Source organism: Primulina eburnea, chromosome 3 (genome assembly GCF_022965805.1).
Source record: "Primulina eburnea isolate SZY01 chromosome 3, ASM2296580v1, whole genome shotgun sequence".
NCBI lineage: Eukaryota > Viridiplantae > Streptophyta > Magnoliopsida > Lamiales > Gesneriaceae > Primulina > Primulina eburnea.
The window spans coordinates 6,686,811-6,709,680 of record NC_133103.1 but is presented as its reverse complement, the minus strand read 5'-3'; the positions used below and the strand labels follow the sequence as shown (position 1 = coordinate 6,709,680).

General features: G+C 37.1%; 2 protein-coding genes and 1 long non-coding RNA gene across 7 annotated transcripts; 2 read left to right on the top strand and 1 right to left on the bottom strand.

Moving 5' to 3' along the window:
• The first annotated feature begins 259 nt into the window (after positions 1-259).
• Positions 260-3,394, top strand: LOC140828125 (uncharacterized). Of its 2 annotated transcripts, XR_012117127.1 has the most exons (4): positions 260-417; positions 492-615; positions 2,531-2,737; positions 3,195-3,394. It is a non-coding gene; the product is annotated as an uncharacterized lncRNA (long non-coding RNA). The 2 variants fall into 2 exon arrangements; XR_012117126.1 differs by having other exon boundaries at positions 2,531-3,394.
• Positions 3,395-3,458: 64 nt separating this feature from the next.
• Positions 3,459-4,749, top strand: LOC140828692 (kinesin-like protein NACK2). The gene is made up of 3 exons (XM_073191615.1): positions 3,459-3,650; positions 4,065-4,154; positions 4,370-4,749. The coding sequence occupies exons 1-3, from the start codon at positions 3,459-3,461 to the stop codon at positions 4,574-4,576; spliced, it is 489 nt and encodes a 162-aa protein (XP_073047716.1). The 3' UTR covers positions 4,577-4,749.
• A 643-nt stretch (positions 4,750-5,392) lies between these two features.
• Positions 5,393-22,459, bottom strand: LOC140825822 (phosphoinositide phosphatase SAC3-like). Of its 4 annotated transcripts, none has more exons than XM_073187806.1 (17): positions 22,345-22,459; positions 21,710-22,104; positions 20,753-20,957; positions 20,503-20,668; positions 19,419-19,641; positions 18,569-18,645; positions 17,970-18,157; positions 17,749-17,846; positions 17,437-17,570; positions 17,226-17,354; positions 16,459-16,846; positions 15,771-15,892; positions 15,385-15,498; positions 8,764-8,955; positions 6,684-6,842; positions 6,196-6,304; positions 5,393-5,940 (listed from the first exon to the last, which is right to left on the bottom strand). In XM_073187806.1, exons 2-17 carry the CDS (start codon positions 21,827-21,829, stop codon positions 5,821-5,823), a joined length of 2,544 nt encoding a protein of 847 aa, XP_073043907.1. In that variant the 5' UTR covers positions 21,830-22,104; positions 22,345-22,459; the 3' UTR covers positions 5,393-5,820. The 4 variants fall into 4 exon arrangements, with proteins under 4 accessions (XP_073043907.1, XP_073043908.1, XP_073043906.1 ...); XM_073187807.1 differs by having other exon boundaries at positions 22,404-22,421; XM_073187805.1 differs by having other exon boundaries at positions 21,710-22,397.
• Positions 22,460-22,870: the final 411 nt, after the last annotated feature.

The following is a 22,870-nucleotide window of genomic DNA, read 5'->3' as shown; positions in this document are numbered from 1 at the left end:
TAAAAAAATTGTAAATCAAAATAGGTGAGTGTAACTTCATCGGTGCTCACATAAGTGTGTACGATGAGTGTGCACCGTATCAAAACTATATATATGTTTATAACCAAACACCCTACAAGGCAGTGGGCCTTCCTAAGAACCTAAATGGGCTCAACAAATAAAAATTTGGGCTCACGTTTAAATAAGCCCATTAGGCCCATATTTCAAAATATTCTTCGGGTGAAGCGCAACATTAATCTGTCTTCCCAAACTTAAAAAATAAGAAAAGGCTCTCGTTTCAGGAGTTCTTTCCGTGGAAAATTTCTCCTGAAAATCAACTAATTCTCGTGATTTTTTTGAATCAGAAAGGACTGTAAAGCCATCGAGAGTATTCTCCGAGAAGACCCAGCGTGTGTGAAATCTTTTTCTGCCAATTTGGTGAGTGCTGTTCATCTCACTCGAGATCTTTCTTCGCTTCATAGTTAATTGATCCTTCGGTATTACAATTATAGAATCTTGTGGATCTAGATGGTAGTGAACGTGCTGTTCAAACAAATACGGATGGTACAAGGTTGAAAGTAGGAAGTCATATCAACAAAACCTTCTGACATTGACAGCTGTCGTTAGAAAGCTAAGGTTCGTATATTATATTGACAATAAACAGCAAAAATATGATGCGTTCAAACATGTGCAGCAAAACACGTGCACTTTTTTTTTGTTTCATAACTTCAACTAAGCACCTTATAAATAATAATGGTAAACATGTATTTATGATCTTCAATGTATGATTTTGTTATTCCGGTGTATGATATATATGCACACAACACTGCAGTGGGGATTTGAAACTAGCCACCCCTTCATTCAGGGAGAATCCGTTCAAGACCGAGATGGAGGCTCTTGCAATCTGCTGCTACTCATAACTCTCATTACTTTCTGTGGTGGTGGCAATTAACTCATTGAGGCAAAAGTTTTTTTTTTTTAAAAAAGGAATTTTGTGACATGCATACAAAAAAAGGTAGAAGCGTTTTTTAGGATCGTGCAACGACACAAAATCGGTTTTACAAACCGGTTCATTTCCTTACTTTTATTAAACCCCTCAATTTTTAGACCGTTTTGTATCAACGCTGCTATAAATGTTTTGATTTAGCTATTAGGACCATTTGGAAAACTACTCTAAATGATATTCAACGCGGTTTAACGATTTGTATAACCGTGCTAAATGCCTATGTTTAGCTATTAGGACCATTCTGAAAACTACTCTAATTGAATATTTTTAACAACGGTTTCACAAAACCGATGTTGTGGACCGCCCTTATAGCTCTGTTTTTTTAGGATTGATTTGAAAATTGCACCTATTAAATACATTTAGTATTGGTCGTTTAAACCGTTTCTATACATTGCTCTTATTGATATAACTATTAAGAGCATTCCGGAAATTGCTCATATTGAAGACATGTAACAGCCGTTTTCACATAACATGTGTCATGGACCGCCCTTATAGCTCTGTTTTTTAGAATTGAATTGAAAATTGCACCTATTAAATACATTTAGTATTGGTCGTATAAACTGTTTCTATACATTGCTCTTATTCATATAACTATTAAGAGCATTCCAGAAACTGCTCATATTGAAGATATCTATCCACGGTTTCACAGAACCGGTGACGTTGCCCGCTTTTATTGCTCTATTTTTTAGGATGGTTTTAGAAATTGTACCTATTAAATACTTTTAGTATTGATCGTATAAAACGCTTTTATAAATTGCTCTTATTGATATAGCTATTAGGAACATTCCAGAAATTGCTCATATTGAAGACATGTAACAACGGTTTTCACAAAAACGTCGTCGTGGACCGCTTTTATTGCTCTAATTTTTAGGATTGTTTCTAAAATATATCTATTGAATACTTTTTAGCTTTTGTTTTATATACATATATTGCAAACTGCTCTGGCTGATATAAAGAGAATTTTGTAAACTGCTCATATTATATATTTTTAGCATCGATGGCGGTTGCAAAGCACTCTTATATTGATGGCGTGTAGGAACGGTGAATGACCGTTCTTACACCTCACTCTTTTTAGAACGCTTTGAAGGGGCTCCTAAATGAAGAGCTACGGGAGCGGTCCAAAACCGTTGTAATATTCACAATATATACAATTGGTTTCAAACCGCTCTTTAATTGGCAACATCAATAGCGGTTGCAAATCGCTCTTATATCCATGGCATGTGGGCGGTAAGACGTTCTTACACTCACGCCTTTTAGAACATTGAAACGTTCCTAAATACACAACTACAAAAAGGTTCGAAATGTTGTAAAATGTTATGGTACAGATTATAAACCGCACCTAATAACAATAGAAGCGGTCTTAACTTGTCACCGGTTGAAAAAACGCTTCAAAGATATAAGTCATCAATAGAGGAGTGCTTTGCACGTGGTACAGTGCTGGAGCGGTAAAAACGATCTTAAATGAAAAAAACCGCTTCTGGAAGAGTGGTTTTTTGTAGTGATGGTAACCTGATGATGTTCCTATTTTGTTGCTTTATTTTGCAGTGGTGGAAAGAAAAGTAACCTCATTGCTTACGAGATTCTAAAACTCGAGAGGATGTTGTTGTAGACATACTAGGTGGAAATGCACGGACGGCAATAATTTGCACAATGGGACCTACTCTGAGCCATGTAGAGTATATCAAGAAACACACTTTTATTTGCTACGAGTGCATGCAAATGGAAGTAACAAATACGGCCCGAGTAAACATGGTTCGAAAAATACTCTCTCATACGAAGTCCATCTCGTTTCCTAATGCAAAAGGTTTTTCCCTATGAATCTCATGCAAAGGTCTTTATGTTTCCACATGCATTTTTTTTGTTTCTGGTGAGGTTAAAATTTGAACCATATTTAAACAGAACAGTGTTTATCCGCTGTCTCTCTTTGATTTTTGAACCCTTTTTTGAGTGAAAAGATGAACTAGATCATGGCATTAGAACGTCGTGTGATAACTTGGTACATATTGTCAGCAGTGTTCTTTAACTTATATATTAGCACCATTATCGTAAATAACCAGTTGGAGGATGCATAAACTGAAATACATATTTGAATGTGCAAATTAATAACGTGTCCTCTTTTTTTATTTTTAACTAAAATAGGGTTTGCAGATTTCCTATGCGATTAAATATATTGGTGTCATAACCAAAGTAACAGATTGCAGCGTATCAGATGGTGTCTTTAGCGCACTTGGATAATTGTATTGAGGGTTGGAGCTGAGGGTTATTTTATTTATCTTGGTTGTTGAAAAGAAGCAACTAGTAAAGCATTTTCATGACGAAGTTGCCAGACTTGAAGCAGAGATTCAAAACCCTGAACCATATAACTCTCCATCCTTGAGGTCTTTGTTGAGGGAAAAGGAAATGAAAATACAGCAGGTACCTTGAAACTTTCTTTAAATAAGCTGAACAATTTCAGCAGTCAATTTTCCTGGTAATGTGCCTGGTCATTTTTTCATATTTGGAGCTGAGGGTTATTTTATTTATCTTGGTTGTTGAAAAGAAGCAACTAGTAAAGCATTTTCATGACGAAGTTGCCAGACTTGAAGCAGAGATTCAAAACCCTGAACCATATAACTCTCCATCCTTGAGGTCTTTGTTGAGGGAAAAGGAAATGAAAATACAGCAGGTACCTTGAAACTTTCTTTAAATAAGCTGAACAATTTCAGCAGTCAATTTTCCTGGTAATGTGCCTGGTCATTTTTTCATATTTATAGCTTGCGGCATTCGCTTGATGAATCGCGTCATATTTTTTACGTGAAACTTTTGTGCTTCAAGGTCACAAAAAAATACTATGTAATCTGGAAAATTTTGTGTCCACAAACCATCAACTCTATTTCCTTGGCATTCTGCCATCAAATCTTTTAGCTTTTGGTATAAACATCAGCATTCTAAAAATAATTAGCTGGTTTGGAAGGTCAAATGGTCTTTTATTTGGAGAGAGAGCAAATTGAGAAGGCATTAGTGGAGGGAGTTAATGTTGTTAAATAATGGATGGTACTTTTATCTTCCTACATATTCGGATGATAGTTTACATGTACAGATGGAGAGAGAGATTCATGAGCTGAAGCGTCAGAGAGACTGTGTTCAATCTCAGCTCGAGCTAGAAAGAAGTTCACACAAAGAGCAGAAGGTATATTTATTTATGTGTATTCCCATGTTGTCTTTCCCTCTTTCTAACCTCAGATCTTTTTATTCCAAAATCATGTTCAATATTTCATGTTATATATAATATATGATTTGTTAACGGACATCTGGGCTGTTTCCTCTCATTGGGCTAGACATCCACATGTCCATCTCTATCTTGTTTGTGGAACGCATTTTTTGAGTAATCTTGGTTCGTTTCAGGCATCAGAGGATCACCAGCCTTCTCGTCATGTGGTTAAACATCTTTCTTATGACGAGAATGTCTCACTTTCCAGCAAATGTGATTCCAAAAGCCAAGATAAGGAAGAAAGGGGGAAACTACAGACTTCTACAGGTGTTCTGGTTAATGAAATCAGAAATCTGGAGACTCGGCGAAGACAACTTGGTGAAGAGGCAATCGTGCACTAGAACTACTTCACAAGGAGGTTGTTTCTCAAAAGCTTGGAAGTCAGGATACTGCTGAATCAATAGCAAAGATGCTATCAGAAAAAAAATATGATTTTTAACTGTCAAAGATACTAAATTGTATTTACTAATTTGTGTGTTATTTGTAACAATCTTCTCCATGCAATTTACGTTTACTAAAGTGTATTTTATTAATATTAACAATCAAGTTAGTTTGTCATATGAAATTATTAACTTATATAGGAATCATTTGACAAATATTTTATTATCTATATGTTATCATCTCAGTTCTAGGTATTTTGGGTTCCTTTTTGTCATCTTTTTTTTTTATTAAAATAAAATTGTCGTATCATACAGCTTAGTAATACAAGATATACAGTATATATATTATCTAATTTAATTTCAATATCATAAAAAAAATAATTAATTGTATTTTTTATTAAGGATTAGTTTCAGTTCATTAATTCAAATAATTTACAACTTGTATGGTAGTATTTGATTTGGTATGAGTATATTTTTCTCATTTTTTTTTTTTTGGAATATATGAATGATCAACCAAGTTTGCATAATTTTGTTTGACTATTTAGCCATCATTTTAGTTTTATCGGCTTGTAGTTCATGTAGGCTCGTCATTAATAGTCCTATTTGGACACGTTGAGGTGGTGCTTTCCTTCCGATAATAAATGGAGCATAACGCAACCAGGATCACAAATGCTCATTGAGATCCCAAAGTTTTTCATGATGATGAACCATAAAATTGTCCCAGATGGTAACACCATGAGTCATTAAAGTTTTTTATTCAACTATTTTCACAAAGTTAAAGCTGCAAAATAAACGTAAAAAATCAATGGTCTATTACAAGAAGTCTCTACAAGAGTCGAGTTCCGATCATTATCTATATATCTATTTACATCGTAGAACCTCAGAGACTCCATCATGTAGACGACAGCTGAATACAAGGACAAGACTAACAGAGAAGCCAAAAAGAAATGGAAAAGAGAAAAGGCGAGCCGGAACGGACTATTTACTCAGTTAGTGGTATAAGGGCCGGAAAGATCTAAGATATTAAGTTACAAACCATACCGCAGAACAGAGGGTGGCTCTAACTTGGAAATTTTTTATCCAAAGAATACCGAGCAGAAACATTATGTTTCTCCTTGTCAAGTTGATTTCCCCAGAATCCTAGCATCACCTCTCAAAAAATTGGCCTAGAGACTATTGCTTTAGTGTTATGGTGGCGGAACTCCTCAATGGCACAGTGCTTCGCCATTCATTACCCAATGCACAAAAATGTCTGAAAATCCCTCGACAATTTCAGTTTTACGAGCTTCACCATAGCGCAAATAAGATCCAGTGTGCTCTCTTCCCTGCATATACAGAGCATGGTATCAAGAATTGGCACGGAGTAGCTATCAAAGAATCCACACTAAGAAATGAACCACCAAAATAAATTCTAAAATATGCTTGGGACTATAATGAGAATAAAAAGGCACGAGGAAAGGACAACATCCAGTTTATTTCCATACATTCTAATTTATGCCTTAATTTTTGGAATGAAAATGGCACCGTTGGTATCTCACTTTCTTTCAAGGACTAAAAGATGGATAGTAACATCTACTAACCATTGTGCTAGATCCACATTCACTGGCGGACGAAGTTGTTTCTCTAGCCATTTCATTGATAACATTGTCTGACGACAGTACAGCAGTTGGAGAGGCTGATAGCATTGACCTGCGAATCAAAAAGTAAACAAGCTTAGCCTCAGCAAACAAAAACATTAAAATCTTCCCCTAGGAATCCCAAAATATACCGTTATCAACAACTTTATTGTCATTCATTCAATGTCCTTGCGTGTGTGCAAGGGTCAGTCTGTGACTCTGAATAGAAGTAAAAAAGTAAGAAACGCAAGATTAAATACAAAGAACCCTAGTGACTATATAGAGTTTATTCATGAGTAACCAATGAGTCCCACTGCACATCTGAAGAAAAGAATCTGGAGATTGTTTGTCTGAACAACAAAACCCTGGTGCTCAGCTTGTGAAAGGTAACTGAGTTCTGTAACTCATCCTCTAAGATAATAATGTAAAAATAATAAACTTGGAAATATTACCTTTCCAACAACTCCTCTTCACATGAATTTGCAGATGACGAGAGCCAGTCCAAGTCAACAAAGTTTGACCAGTCAATTGCTTCCCCATTTTCATGTTCAATGTATTTACTTCTGTGCATTGCAGTAAACAGCACTCTTGTAGGAATTGGAGGAGTATCTCTGCAAACACAAATTTTGAGAATGATGAGGGTAAGGAATTACTTTCCAAATAAACGCTTTATAAGCCAAGTCACAAGACTCATTCAGATGATACAACAAATTGCCAAACAAATTAAAAGGTAAGCGATAAATACCTTAATACATAAAGCACAGATAAGCAGTCAGAATATTAAAAAAGATAGAAAAGTAGTACTTGATACTGGAATAACCAGTGTCTACTTGCAAGCAATATGAATTTTCTCTCAAGGTATTTAGCTGAACCATAACCTTGTCAGAGATGGTGGGAGTCCATCCAAAAAGCACAAAATAATCAAGGGGCTCGTGCTTCTTAACTAAATATCCAAGGGTCTCATTCATCCTCCATTATACAGATCAGGATGAATGTCGCAAGTTGACCTACTCTAAGCCATTGACCACTCACCAGCATCTCTAATCAGGAATCAAGTCAGTCACATTGAAAATGCTTCCCAATCAGAAATCACATTTTCTCGCATCTGTAGCCTACTGCCCTCATCAAATCCACAATTAAATCAAAATGCTCTATCATGCCTCAACACGTCAAATAAAAAATTATATAAATGAAGAAATCTGGCTGCTTTCAATCTATGATGTAGACAGCATAAAATCATTAATGACCTAGTTATTTGGTCATGTACTGACAGATCTCATTTTCCATGTCACCAAGAATATATGACAAAGAATAGTGGTGCATTGTAAAAATCACAAAAATCAGACTTCACAGCTTTGATCTAACATCTGATTTTTTCAAACTAAACAGAGTGAACTCAGAGAAACAAGTTAATTGGAATAGAAGAAGGCTGATAACACTTGATAAATAAAAACTCACTCTAAAGGTCAATGCCGAGCATGTTCCATTTGGTGAGCAAGAAAAAATGGAAAGGAAATGAATGATGGTAAACAAAAGAAAATATTACAACTTTCAGATCAGAGATGGGAGGTCGGAAGCCTGTAGACTGACTAGGTAATCCAGACCTTCCTTCCATCCATATTCAAGTCCTGACCCAGTTTAATCACTGAATTAGTTCAACTGTTCAAGACCCAGAACCCAATTCAGACCCACAAATTCATATGATGGGTCTGGATCAGATTAGATGGTTACATCCAACCTAAATGTACCAATCACATTAAAACACTGAAAGAAATATTAGATCCACATACAGCAATTCATGCATTCTAAACAGCCCAAACCGTTGCAACAGATTATCACTACAGTGAATTACCTCACTTCTTCCTTCTCACTGCCAGTCACTACCATCCAGGGAGACTTGATTTTTCCCCATGTTTACCTCTCTGTTCCTCGCTCTCTTTGCATATTATTTAATAGTATATATTTACTTCCGTACGCCTACTAAGATCGCAGTATGCACAAATACAAACAAACTCATAAAAGAGTAAATATTACAGTATGAAGTTTGGAATTTGAAGAGTAATTAAGGACGGGATACAGAAACTGAAAGGAAAGGAAGAAGAATATGAATCATCTGAATTCGGTGATCGGTCTAGTTTAAATCTTACAGGTGGGGCTATGTGCTTGGATATTTAAAATTTAAGTGCGTCTCAGCAGTGTGAGTACATTTGGGAGAATTTTAAACTACATATTACAGATGGCCCAGAACGAGGAGATAATAGGAGGGAACCCACATTGATGGATTTGTTATTTAATATCAATCCAACCTCATATACCATCATCCGTCAATGTATCTCAACAATTCCATCTTCTCTGCAAACAAGGGTTAGAGGGAAAATAGAGTCCCTTCACGGAGAGCTCTGTCGCTCTTTGTTAGGATCCCCAAATAAAATGTAACTACACCAATCTAATGCATCCATTCAGTTGATAAAATCTAAAGTATTCAGGTCATCAGAAACGTAATTGCCCTAAACGAATAGGAAATGGAAGCACCTTGGACACGCTAGCTCACTTTCGGAAGTTGATATTTCGGGTGTTGACTCAGAAAGCATTATGCTTCCTCTGTTTAATTTGTTGGAGAAGGGACCATTAGAAAAACCTTTATTGATGTTTGATGTAGATGTGGGTGAGGGTGAGGGGCTCCCAAGAATATTCCCGTCCGACAACGATCTTTTGAAACGAGACCTGAACATCCAAAATATTACATGAGGTTACCAGCATGCAGTACACAAGATTATATATCCATCCACAGCCTCACAAAAGCATTAAGCTAAGTACATCATCAACAACTGACATGTAGTTCAAACCTGTGCACCACTCCCATATAGGATCACACTTACTTCTTACCTCCATGCCTTGAGTACTAAAGGAATCATGTGCCGCTTTCAACATCATAAATCACAATGCGGACCTTATATCAGCAATCTATAAATAGAAATGCTTTCAAGGAACTAATCATGTTATAACTAATGCTTTTATGGCCATTTATTGATATCATGTCCGGACAAAATCTAATTAATCACAAGTACGAGTATATAATGCATTTAAGCGTAAGTCTTGACAGATTTTGGCCAAATATTTCATAGAATACTCTATAAACATAATCATTGCGTGAAACTGGAGCATTGAATTTATTGTCATTTAAAAAAAAAAGGAAAAATGAACTTGTTCACAATATACTACTCCCATGGCTTCACCTAGATACGAAAGTAGCATATCAATTTGTAAGCCAAAGAGGGGGGGGGGGGGGGGGGGGGGTGGGGACAGTAAAATTTTCTTTTAATTCTTTCTCAAAATAATTACTTAAATCAAAGACACTTTTTTGCTGAAAATATGGCCATTTTAGGAAAGAGCACATTTTTTTCCAACATACAAAAGAGCTTTAATTGGGCAGAGCAAAGGTGTAGAACAGAAAAAATTGCCATTTGAGTTGTGCCAACAACAAAGGATTAACAGTAGCATAAAATAAAGGATCATGCCATGGGCACATTGATTTCTATGTTGGTGAATAATAAGGAAAATCATAATATCAACTTGAAAATGGAACACATACAAGAGTGAAATAAAAGACAAGCTCAACTAAATGGATAAAAGTTCTTAGAAGCTATCCACTGTAAATTTTCTATGTAGTAATAATTCGCAAGGCGAAACAAAATCAATTCCCCCTGAAGTTCGTTATCCATACCCACTTATCCTATTATCTCTGGTGAGTATATTTCTTGGATAAAACAATTATCAAGATGTACGGAAGTCAAAATTAAAGCATGACCAACTCCAACTATATGAAGTCTAGTGCCATATATGTATATCTCCATTGTAAACATTCATCTGCAGAACGGATTCTACAGCCAGGTAAAAGCTGAAAGAGGGAACGGTGGTATCATATTGTTGAACTACAGAGCCCCTAGAACATCCCATCTCTGTGCAATACCACCAACTGCTACCCAACTGGTTCAGATTACCTCTAGCCTACCCAACATGCGGTCAAAATAGTATAATCCACTATTTCCCCATAATCTTTATCCTCTCCTAATCTCTCACATGCAATGACTAATGCTCAATCATGCTGATGATATATATGCAATAAAAATGCCATCATTAATGACTGTCAGAGTCCCTTTGAGGAGGTCTGGCACAATAGTCGTCACTGCTGCTGATAAGCCCATACCACTTGAAATGGACTCGCAACTCATGGATCAGCAACTTGAAGATTTGGCCAACCAGGGGATGTTTGTCAAGAATCCGGCCCAATTACAGGAAGAACCAGAAACTTCTAATGCAATCGAATCACACGAGGGAGAAGAGAGAGAGAGGGAATTCAGCTACCTCATTCTAGAAAACGCAACAAACCCACATGGATGTACTACGTCATGTAACCGAGAGAGCATGTTTTCCACCCATTTTAGTCAGTTAAAATTCTGTTTAGCATTGTTTTTCTTTCTGTTATCGCACAGCAATAGGGGAGGGCCGGAGGGATACAAGTGTAAAGCGAGTATTTGTAGATTCATTGAGAAATATTATCAATCTGGTTTTGCTCTTCGGAGTTTGGCGTAGACTCGAAGTGTGCATACCTCAATCTTATCATTGTGCTCTTGTTGAGAGGAACCAGAGGCGAAATACCCATAAAAGATGAAGAATAAAGATGTAGCAGAAGAGACGAGATAGATGGAAACCAATTTGAAGATACACTATGAATCCCAACTGGCAAGTTACATGAAGATGTTGGTGCAACATATGACGAGCATGGATTTGCGATTTGGGCAATTCGATCCAAAGCTGCATGAAGTCTCGAGTGGGTCTCTGGAATCTCCCAAATATGACGGAGAAAACAGTCAATAATTGGGGGTGGAATCACTTCTTATGGACTCGTTGAGAATGATTCGGATCTAATTCACGGCCTATTAGAAGTAGAAGGCGCTCTGGTGGGATCTTCACGGACAGAAAAAGATTGCATTTCGTTTGATAATGATCGAGTTACACTGCTTCTTCGGCCCGAACCGAGGAATCCCTTAAATATGATGCAAAATGAATCTTGTTCCATCTTCGATAAGAGATTTCTCTATGAAAAATATCAATCGGAGTTTGAAGAAGGAACCAGACGCGAAATACCCATAAAAGATGGGAATAAGGATGTAGCGGAAAAGACGAGACAGATGGAAACCCATTTCAAGACACACTCTAAATCCCAACTGGTAAGTTACACGAAGATGTTGGTGCAATATATAACGAGCATGGATTTGCGATTTGGATAAGTCAGCAATTGGGGGAATAAGGAAAGGATCTGGCATCATACACGAACGGATTTCGATTGGATTTACCTAAGTTCAATGGTGAAGAAGTACACAGCAAAAATATTTTCATCTCCACGCGATTCCGAAACAAGTGAGGTTACAGTACCGCCTTCCACTATGAAGGGGAAGCAGCTGCATAGTACCAATGGGTGGGTCTCAATGGGGTTTTGACTGATTGGGATCCATTTTTAAACGCATTGAAAAAATGAATTGGATCATTAGCCTTCGATGATGACTGATGATCCATTGGAATGGATTGTGCAACTAGTGCAAACAGGTCGAGTTTCCCATTTCCGAGCAGAATTTGAGGGGTTGATGAATCGGATCGCGGGTGTGACGGATCCGATGTTTCCCAATCTTTTCATTTGGGGTCTCAAACCTAAGATATGCTGGGAGCTCTTGATCAATAATCCCAAAGGTCTCACAGAAGCCATGACAAAAGCACAATTGTTCGAGGTAAGGAACGAGGGCCTGCGGGCATTTGCAGAAGGAGACAACGCGCTTGAACGCAGATGATGTTGTACCGTCGAGACCTACTGCTATGAGACACAACTCCGTGGACAAATGGCACTACCAGCAATGAATCCGAAGGCACGCTTGCAACCTCCTACCGAATGGTCGTTCAAAAGATTAACCCTGATTGAAATCCAGGAAAAGAGGAAGATGGGTTTGTGCTTCACTCACGATGAAAGATACATCAACCATCACTGCAAAAATCATACTACAGTTATGTTGAGGGAAGAAAATGATGAGGCGGGGAATAAGTTCGATGCGGAAAAAATATAATCCCAAGGATTAAGAGATGGAAGTAAACTTGCACACGCTAACAAATGTTTTTAGCCCATGAATTTTTCGAATTATAGCAACTCACCACCAGGTGCCAATTGAAATCTTGATTGACATTGGCAACCACAACAATTTCATACAAGAGAGTTAGTCACGATAATGGAGATCAATTGCATCTTAGCCAGGCATTTTCGGTCCTACATTGGAAACGGGCTATATTTTTGGTTTGATGAGTTGTGTCTTAAGGTATCTCTTATCCTTCTTCAAGGACATAAATTTTGATTGATCTCTATGTTTTATCCGTCTAGGATTGGAAGTAGTGTTGGGTATTCAATTATTGCAGGCACCAGAGGCTTGTCTTCGTGATCACAAAGATATGATCATGGAATTCTCATTCAATGGGGACCATATCTGTTTGAAAGGAAACCATGTAGCTGAACCAGAGGCTATTTCTTACAACCAAATGTGTATGTTGATGAGAAACACATCCATCAGAACTTGCTATATTATCACTCAAGAGCAATTGACAATCCGAGTTGATGAAAATGGGTAAGGTAACACTTACAGGATATTCCTAGGCAAGGACAGCACTTGTTGAAGAGATATCAGGAAGTGTTTGAAGAGCCCAAAGCTCTTCCACCACGCCGAATAGTAAATCACCGCGTTCCATTACTTTCCGGCACGACACCCGTCAATGTGAGGCCCTACCACTACCATTATTTTCAGAAGTATGCTATGGAGAAGATCGTACAACAGCTACTTGAATATGGGTTTATTCGACCAAGTAACAGTCCACATTTGCCTACGTGTTGTCAGTGAAGAAAAAAGATGGCATTAGGAGATTTTGTGTGGATTACAGGACTATTAATGCCATCATAATACGGGAAGCTGCACGAAAGTTTTCCAAGATAGATTTGCGACTCGGGTACCACCAAATCAGAATGAATGAGGGCATTCACAAAACGGATTTTCAGACACACGAGCAGCATTATTAGTTTATAGTGATGCCTTTTGGTTTGTCAAATGTGCCATCCACTTTCCAGGCTGCAATGACCATTCTTTCAAGACATATTTGAGGAAGTTCGTCATTGTTTTCTTTGACGACATTCTGGTGTATGGTCGAATGGAATGGGAACATGTTGAACATTTACAGCTGGTGTTGAAGTGTGTCGTAAATAGGAGGTATTTTGCAAAACTGAGCAAGAGCAGTTTTTTCAAACCACGGTTGAGTATTTGGGGGATCTAGTTATGGGTGGAAGGGTAGACCATGATCCAGTGGCCGCAACCTAAGACGATAAAACAATTACGGGGATTTATGTGAAATACGGGTTACTACCACCACTTTGTCTCTCAGTATGCGACCATTGCAGCTTCCCTCACTGAGTTGCTAAAAAAAGACTCATTTCATTGGTCGCTGGAAGCCACGGCAGCCTTTGAAGAACTTAAGAAGGCCATGACAGACACTCCGGTATTGGGACAACCCGATTTCTCTAAGATGTTTATTATGGAAACATATGCTTTGAATGGGTGGGGGGTTGGTGGAGTATTGATGCAAGCAAGATAACCAATAGCCTATTTTAGCAAGAAATTGTGTCCCACAATGCAAGCATCTTCTACTTATGTTCGAGAATTACATGCAATCACTGAGGCGGTATCTAAATGGAGACAATATTTGCTTGGGTGACAACTTGTTATTCGGACCTATAATAAAAGTTTAAAGGAGTTGCTAACCCAAACCATACAGACACCGGAATAGCAACATTATTTGAGAAAATTGATTGAATACAGTTTGTGATTGAATATAAGCCAGGACGGGAGAACTCGGCAACTGAGTCCTTGTCAAGAGTTCATGAGGAGGAAGGTAAAGGCATCAAAACAGTCGTACTTTCTACTTTATCTAAACCGGAGTTTGTTTTCTTGGATGTTTAGCATCAGGAAAATCAGACGAAGCCCGAATTGAGAACAACAAGATTATGACCAGAATTTCACGGTGAAAAATGGGATGCTTTTGTTTAAAATGCGGTGTTATTTAGCTCAAGATTCTGTGCGAAGGGAGTTGATGCTACTGGATTTTCATAGTTCGCCAACAGGAGGCCATGCAGGTGAGAAAAACACGTATCTGCATGTGTCTACAAGCAAGTATTAGTGCAATGGTCCAATAGTTATCCCGAGGATGCCACACACGGAAAACTAAACCTTGAGGACAAGGTTATTTTTTAAGAAAGGGGGAGTGATAAGTCCATACCACTCGAGATGGACTCAAAACTAATGGATCGGCAACTTGAAGATAGGACAACCAGGGGATGTGTCAAGAACCTGGCCCAAGTACAGGAAGAACCAGGAACTTCTAGCAATCGAAGCACACGGGGAGAAGAGAGAGAGGGAATTCAAATACCTCATTCTAGAAGACGCAACAAACCCACGTGGATGAAGGACTACATCTTGTAACCGAGAGAGCATGTTTTCCACCCATTTTAGTCAGTTACATTTCTACAAGTAAGAAAAGACAAGAAGAAACAGGACATTGATGCATTTTGTAAAATTCCTGCTGAATTTCTTCATAAATAAAACTCTTCCTTCTCAAACTTCTTGAATTCCCTTTCTTCTTGCGACTTGAGGAGATAAGCTTTCTTGAACAAGCTCCCCGAACATATATGGTTATCTAGAATTTGACCGCTATTGTGTATTAGAAGATTGAATCAATAAAATAATAAGAAAAAACTATTCATATACTTGTTTTTACAAGATCTGATGTTCTCTCCCAATAAGCCTCAAGACCAACAGACCGAGAGATTCTCTTGGACGAGCCTAAAATTTAAAATATCATTAATCTTCACGATTAGCCAATAAATCACCTCATAACCCGGTTCATAACTCAGGACCCGTAATAAGCATCTAAAGATCCAAGATATATTTTCATCAATTGAGTTAGTTACAGTAGAATGTCAACCAAAAACATTCCGTTAACATTTAGGTGGTGCTCACCATAAGGCATTGAGTATACCAGCAACAATTTAGCAATGATTATTTTCTGTACCTCCCATTTTCTTCTAAAGTTGATCGTCCGTTCCTTCTCACGTTGTAATGCTGGTCAGAATCAAGCTCCCAAACATCAGGTTTACCAGGTTGAGGTTGAAAGTGTCCCAGAAATCTGCGCAAAATACCATCATATAAAATGTTCGGTGAAACTTATTTGATCAGATTTGAGACATACAATAAGAAATATAAATCAAGTTAACAATTCCAAAAAGGATAAGATACCTTTTTAATTCATGGAAAACATACCAAAGAAAAAATCAGTTTATCAAGTCTACTACACTCGAAATGATCCTGAATCCCCAACAATCTTCACTCTCTATTTTAATTTCACAGGCAATATATATATTTCCAAAAGCGTGGCAAAAGTCATGAGTATGAACTCACACATTAATGGCGTTTTGTTTCTCCGCATCCATGTATGCATTGTTGTAATATCTTTGTAGTGTTCGAAGAAATTCCTGGGACTCCGTAGCAGCTTTCCATTGACCTCTTCTCTCAGAGAAAATCTATGAAATAGAATTACATCATAGATGCATAGCCAATGCTTTGGCAGAAAAATGAAATAGACTGAAAGAATGTGTAAGAAAATAAATAGATCGGGCTTGGAGTTTTATTATTTTACTTTAAAACATAAGACATTAGTTTGATTTGTTTCCACGGATTTAATTATCTCAACGTATAGAAAGACTTGCATCATTTATCATTTGTATACCAAGAACACATCAATAATTCAACTTTCGAATTTTTTTGGTGCAGTCCCTTTGAAGGACTTCAGAATTAATTACACTCGGAGAACAACCAGGTTGAAGATGGCAAACTTTTATAATATTCGTATTGAGTTTGACGGACTCAACCAAGATTAAACAGTTTCCGTTAGGTTAAGGACAACTTCTTTAAATAGTATTATGCCTAATCACTATGTTGAACAAATAACAATGTTTCAACTAGTCAAGGCCCTAGCACTTCATAATACTTCTGAAAAATGGATTCAAGATGTCGTGATCAAACAAATGCAAAACGATATATGTTCCATAGTACTAAAAATTTCAAAGAGAACGATGCATTAATTTACCTTGTTGTGAGCAGCCGACCCTCCATATTGATGGGCAAGAGTATCTCCCATCCTCTCATAAAAACTCATCAATTCTTCAGCCAAAGGGTCATCAAGGTCTATCTTTGTCGAGGTTGTCACTCCTAAAGCATGCAGCTGATTCCCCAAAGCAGCCAAGCCATAAGCGTATTGCGCCACATTAGTGCGATCCAAACAATCTATGCAATTAGTCCGGAGCACTCCCTTTTGCACCATCGATGGACCGACAAATTGATTGCCATTAGAAATATTATTCACTCCACAAGTTTTTCTGTCTAGGTCGTCAGAGTCCTCATTTTCATCGTCATTATGTTTCACATTGTCAATGTTAGAGTATTTAGGGTCGAACGTGTCAACAGCAACACCTTTCCTGTGCCAGACAAGTGTTAAAAACTCCAGTTTCAGTATGAACTCATTCATAACATGGCAATTAAGTGAATTTCCCGTTGCTCCGTGATTAACAAAAAATATAATGGAATACTGCAACCAATTCATCCATGATGTTTACAACTCCAATTTTAGAAGCATAAAAAATTGCAGAGTGGGCAGTCAGGAAAATAAGGAAATCAATCCAAAGAGGTAGAGTTAAATATATAGATTTGAACGGGTTCAAATTCCAGTACAATTACCATAACAGACCACAGGAAAAATTTGCCAAAGTATCCGATTAACTCCACCTAGCCTACATCATTCCCACTCTTTATTTGGGCAATTTAAAGAAGATTGTAAGATTGAGCAACTAGACTTACTCAAAACAAGGCCAGGCAAGATGTTCGTCTGATGTTAATGCTTGTGTTACTTGACAATAGAAGAAACCTGTCAACGTTAGCGCATACACAGCTACCTTTCCTAGAAGTAGCAAAACATTTGTTTTTTTGCTGATGAAAGATCGAGACAAAATAATAAGTCAGACCACGTACCAAAAAAATGAGCCATGCTCGAAAGGACACAATTAAGTACCTCCGAGAATGTTTATTCAAATCCCAGTGGAGAAATTTAAGCCGATTCTCTTCGGACAGATCTTTGTTGATGAATTCAATGGCATTCGCAAACTCGGCGCGAAGTATGGATTCTCGAGGCTTCTTTTCAATGGTCTGCCAATAAATTTTGACCAGGCAAAACATAATGAATTTTTGTCAGGACTTGTAATCTTGTATATTTCTGTAAGCAATTATATATTTGATCGCATCATTGCAGATACTAAATAAGGGTCACGTCATTATACCTATAACATTCTTGAGTATAAACACCAAAATTACAGCATTCTCCTACCTTAATCAAATTCAGAATGATGATAGGATTCCCATATCTCTTGGCAAGATTTTCAAAATGAAGTCTAGTGGCCTCATATGCTTGGTCCCTTTTTGACACTGGAGAACAGAACAATAATATAAAGTGATGCAAAAACAGTAAAGAAACACAAAGGATACCAGTACTCCATCTCAAGATAGAAAAATACAGAATACATGGAACAATTAATTGCTCAAACATACATATAATATCAGGCTTAAGGTTGAGACGTGAGGTTTCCTGTGACCAGTATAGTGGGATGGAGCCACGATTTTGGACTACAGAACTAATTTGCACTGGAAGTCCTTCGGAAACATCCTCAAGCACCATCTGCTCGGTTTCAACATCATTTGCCACCCTGCCCTTCTCGTTTACACCTCGTTTTAGATATCTACATTCAAACAGAAAGATATTGAAGTAGGACAGAAAATGCTTGCCAGAAAATCTCTATCAACCCAAGTTGAAATAAATCAACAAAATAAACAATGATGATATGAAAGATGGCTTAGAGTTTTGGCAGGAGGAATTTCGATTTCTCTCTATAGGAGCCAGAGTATAGAAAGCACTAAAAATATTCAATCGAAGTATAGAGAAGTAAAAAATAGGTACAAGTTATGTATGAAGGAACACAGATAACACCATTGGCTGCCCTGCAGTTCAATCCTTGATAAATCTCATAGAAAGATGTGCCATGCATACGATAAAGGATATATAATGATGTAACACCTCAGAAAGAGTAACTTGGAATCGAATCAGTAACGTATAACTCAAATTTTAATAATGTATAAAACTAAAATCTTACCGGGTACCAGCATAATGCCGTGAACGCCTGGCAATTAATGTTAGCTTGAGGTTCCGTCCTGATATAGAAAGTGTAGCCTGGAATCATCAATATAAAGCAATTAATATCACATCCAATTCTAATGCTCTGATATAATTTCCTGCCAGATTTATATACTAGAGGACCATTCGATTTCGGAGGATGCATTATTCTGATTCAGATAGATGTAACTAGAATCTTCCAGTTATATTAAGATTTTGCTGGATTGTTTCCTCACATGCTTCAGCAACTCAACCTAAACAAAGGCTAATGTTTTCATCAAGATATATCAACAGTACACAGTTATGTGAAATTATTTCCTATCTACATGGAAACAGAGGCTTGAAAGGTGAGAAGAGGTCTCTAAAAAAGTCAGAGCTAATCAATTAGTCTGTGAGCTAATGAATCTAGCACCTAATAGCTCTCATTTCTCAACATCCCCGATTCATCATCACACTTTCAAATTCTACAATACTTTAGCTTATGAGACAAGAATCAAGTGTCTGACTGTCAGTCAACATAGTGATTTTTTTAGCTGACCAGGAAGCATGATGCTTCTGCTTGTATCTAAGAGTGCTATTTTCATGTTTGTATCTAAGAGTGCTATTTTCATAAATGACTCAATCTTTTTAAGCCTTAACCTAAGACAACCATTGACTGGTTCAAGTTGATTTCTTTTACCGTGAATTGATTATTGTCTGAAAACTATATTACAGAAACGAAAGTTATTGATTGTAAAGGTGAACCGTATATATACATTACATGAATGTATAAAATAAGAATGAATGTTGAAAAAGTAATTCCCGGTGGCCAAGGTCAAGTAAAAGCACACCTGCTTAAAAAACCCATAGACGAGTGCAACGGTCCATATAGTGTTTTGAAGAAAATTTCGTATTCCACGAGTTAGAAACTCATTCCACACAAACATAGTTTCATATAAGACTTTCCCAGTCCTATTGTCACATACATTCTTCTGGAGGCTCCTCATCACATGGTAGGAGTAACTGAAGAAGAAATCTTTCGTAAGATCCACCATTGACAAGAGTTTCTTGTACCTATGCAACCAACAAAGTGTTAACACTTGGTAACCAATATCAAGTCAATATTTTACAGGGAACGGATTTTTTAAAAATAAAACTAGGTCAAGTTAACCAAAGGGTGAACCCCACCCCCGAGGGCCCCACACAGAGCCGCCCCAAGCCCCGGCGTGAAGGGAGGTAAATTAAGGTTATGCACCGGCAGCAGGTACCCAGAGGAGAGGTTGGCAGGAGAAATTCTCCATAAAGGTCAAGTTAACCAAGCTTATCATTATCTCTGGTCAGCAAACAATGTTCAAGTTCAAGAAAGCTGAAATTAGTACAAAGAATAAACATAAGAAGGCATGAAGCTTTCTTTACATGATTTGAAACAGTAAACATCATTTAACACACAGCCCTTCAGTAAAATCAAATGAAGCAGCTGTAAAAGAATCTACTAAGCGAAAGAGGTGTTTGGTCAATAACACCAAGTTTGGCACAAAGAATGTGGAAATTTGTAACTCTATATGCATCGAGTACAATCATAAAATATGAACAATGTGCCTTCATCATTTCTTTATAAGAATTAGGAAATTTGATAAGAAAACTCAAACTGAAAATAGTGGTCAAATTGAAATGAGAGAGTTAGTAAGGAAGCCATTATCAAAGTTGCAAGAAATGAATCCACCAAGAAGAGGTTTATTTAATTCTTCTAAGAAAAAGGGTCCATTCGTGTTTTGGCCGAAGAAAACCAAGTTACGAATTGATAATTCCGCACAAACAATTAAACATTTTTATCAATTTTGCAAAAAAATGAATTAAAAATTAGAAAAAGTGGACCATCCATCATTTGATTAAGAGACATTAACAAGTACATTGTAAAAGCAGAAAGGCTTTAACCTATTTTCATTCTTATAGTTAACTGTGCTGGATCGAACTGCAGAATTTGGTATGGGAATTATCTGACTCTTGGAGATAGCATAAACATTGTGGCCACAGATTGTACCAATCTGCCTCCTTTTTGTAATGAGTAATAGATAATAAGGTCCCAGAAATTTAATGAATCCTGATAAAAGAATAAAAAGAAAACTGATCAAGACTGCCAGACTATCGTTGCACAAGAAAGGGCTACATGCAAAGATCCACGTACCAACAATGCCATAACAAATAGTGACAAAGGTAAGTCCTCCTGTTGCTATGTTCCCCTCATGTATTCTTTTCAACAGGTCAGAGCATTCCCTTTCATTGTATGTGGTGGGATCTTCTTGTATGTGGAGCTCTGAGGGTTCCAACCTGCCAATTTTCAAAACTTTCCAATACATTCTGCTTTTGTCCCTGCCTACCATATAAAAATTCTGCAATCAAAATAATAAAATAATTAAAAAAAAGTAAAGTCGTTGGATAAAAAATAAGGTGCACAGACATAAAACTTCAGTTACAGATTGAGCAAGGTAAAAACGAAAATCCATGTAGTCAATCCCAACTACTTTCTAACAAGACTTGTTCAGTGAGGACTGAGTATATGTCAAAAATAAATACATATACACACTATGTACATACTCGAATTCGTGCGGCGTAAAATAGGACACCATATACCCAATATGCTACATATTGGTTACATATATTAAAAGTGTTTGCACATGCCATGAATTTCACTCAGCAAAAGACATTGGTTAGAAATGCAAGCCAGCGGAATAGAAGACACTGATTTGTGACCATAAAGTAGATATGTGGTTGGTTTTGGTCATCTGCCATGCTAACAAATAAAAAAGATGAAGGTAAACAGAAACAGAGGTCAGTACTTCCTCAAGCATATTTATTCATCAAGAAGTAGCAGTAAGAAGCATTTGTTAACTTTTCGATTGATGATAATAAATTAGATTCAAAGCTGAAAAGTGCACAAACGCGAGATGCTAAGCCAAGGAAAAACAAAGCATTTGCTGCATCTTGCCAGGCATATAAAGAAAGCGATCACAAGAATTCAAGAATAGCAAACGCAAGCATCATCAACTATCGCCATCAAATATCGCCCAGGCTCTTTAAGCTATGCAAACATCAGTAACTTCGCTGAATCTAAGAATTATCCATCAAAGGAAGAAATTAATACCGATCGAGTTTCATAGAGTCTGAATTTCTGCATAAACGCCTCAGGAGGAGGCAGATTACGAGGAGAATCAGGTCGCACTTCCTGCCCCTGCTGCTGCACCTCTTGTAACACATCCGCCATAGATTATTTCTCCTTCTTGAAAATCCCCAGGACTTGGCCTCGGGGAATCACTCACTCTACCATTCGAAATTAGCTCACAACACTTGCACCCACCACTACCAACTTCCAAACCCAATAGCCACACCCTCAGGTTGCTTCAGGTACAGCATTCCCCAAACACAAGAAAATTAAAAAAAAAAATGAAACCCTAATAACCCTTTGACCTTTTCAATCGCCAAAACTAATAGCTCCAACAACCATGGAAGCACAAATCGCAAAATTACAGCAACTGATCCCTGATCAGCAATCAAAGACCGAAAATTCACAAACTATTCAACAAAACTGAATATTATTTTTACATAATATCACAAAAGGCTAAAAAAAACAGCTCAATCACACAAAACTCGGGGAAATGGAAAAAATTCGCAGAAAATTAAAAAAAATCAGAAAAAATAAAACTACGAATTAGAAACGATGATTGATTATGATAATGATTGATTATGATGGAGCACAGAGATTGAGAGAGAGTGGTATACAGAATTTGATCGATCTTATAAAATTCTAAGAGAGAGAAGGGAAGATAGACAGCTTGGACCTGGAAAGGCAATTTGAAAGCCACAGGTAATATGATAATAGGAACATGCTTAGTAAATTAGTCATTAGTTAAGGTTGAGCATTTCATATTTGTTGGTTTTAGTTTTGAGAGCTGCAGTGGATAGTTTTTTTAATTTATTTAGTTAGATTTAATTATTTTTTATATTTTTTTCTCAAATATGATATATATGTAAATAAAATTAATTTAATCTTATTAAGCTAACTGGCACACGTGTTCATGTTCATATGATTATTTTATAATTTATTAACGTTGAGTTAAACATACATGATTGATAACATGATTGATAATGATATTAAGATAAGTGACATTCTAAGAAGTTATCGGACGTCAAACTGCTGGAATTACACCGCTTGATATGATTGTGTAAGTGGGGTGTAAAAGAATGGTGTTTGGGTGATATGTTCTCTGTTAGGTACAAAGTCGAAAAAAAAGTATAACTGGTCTCT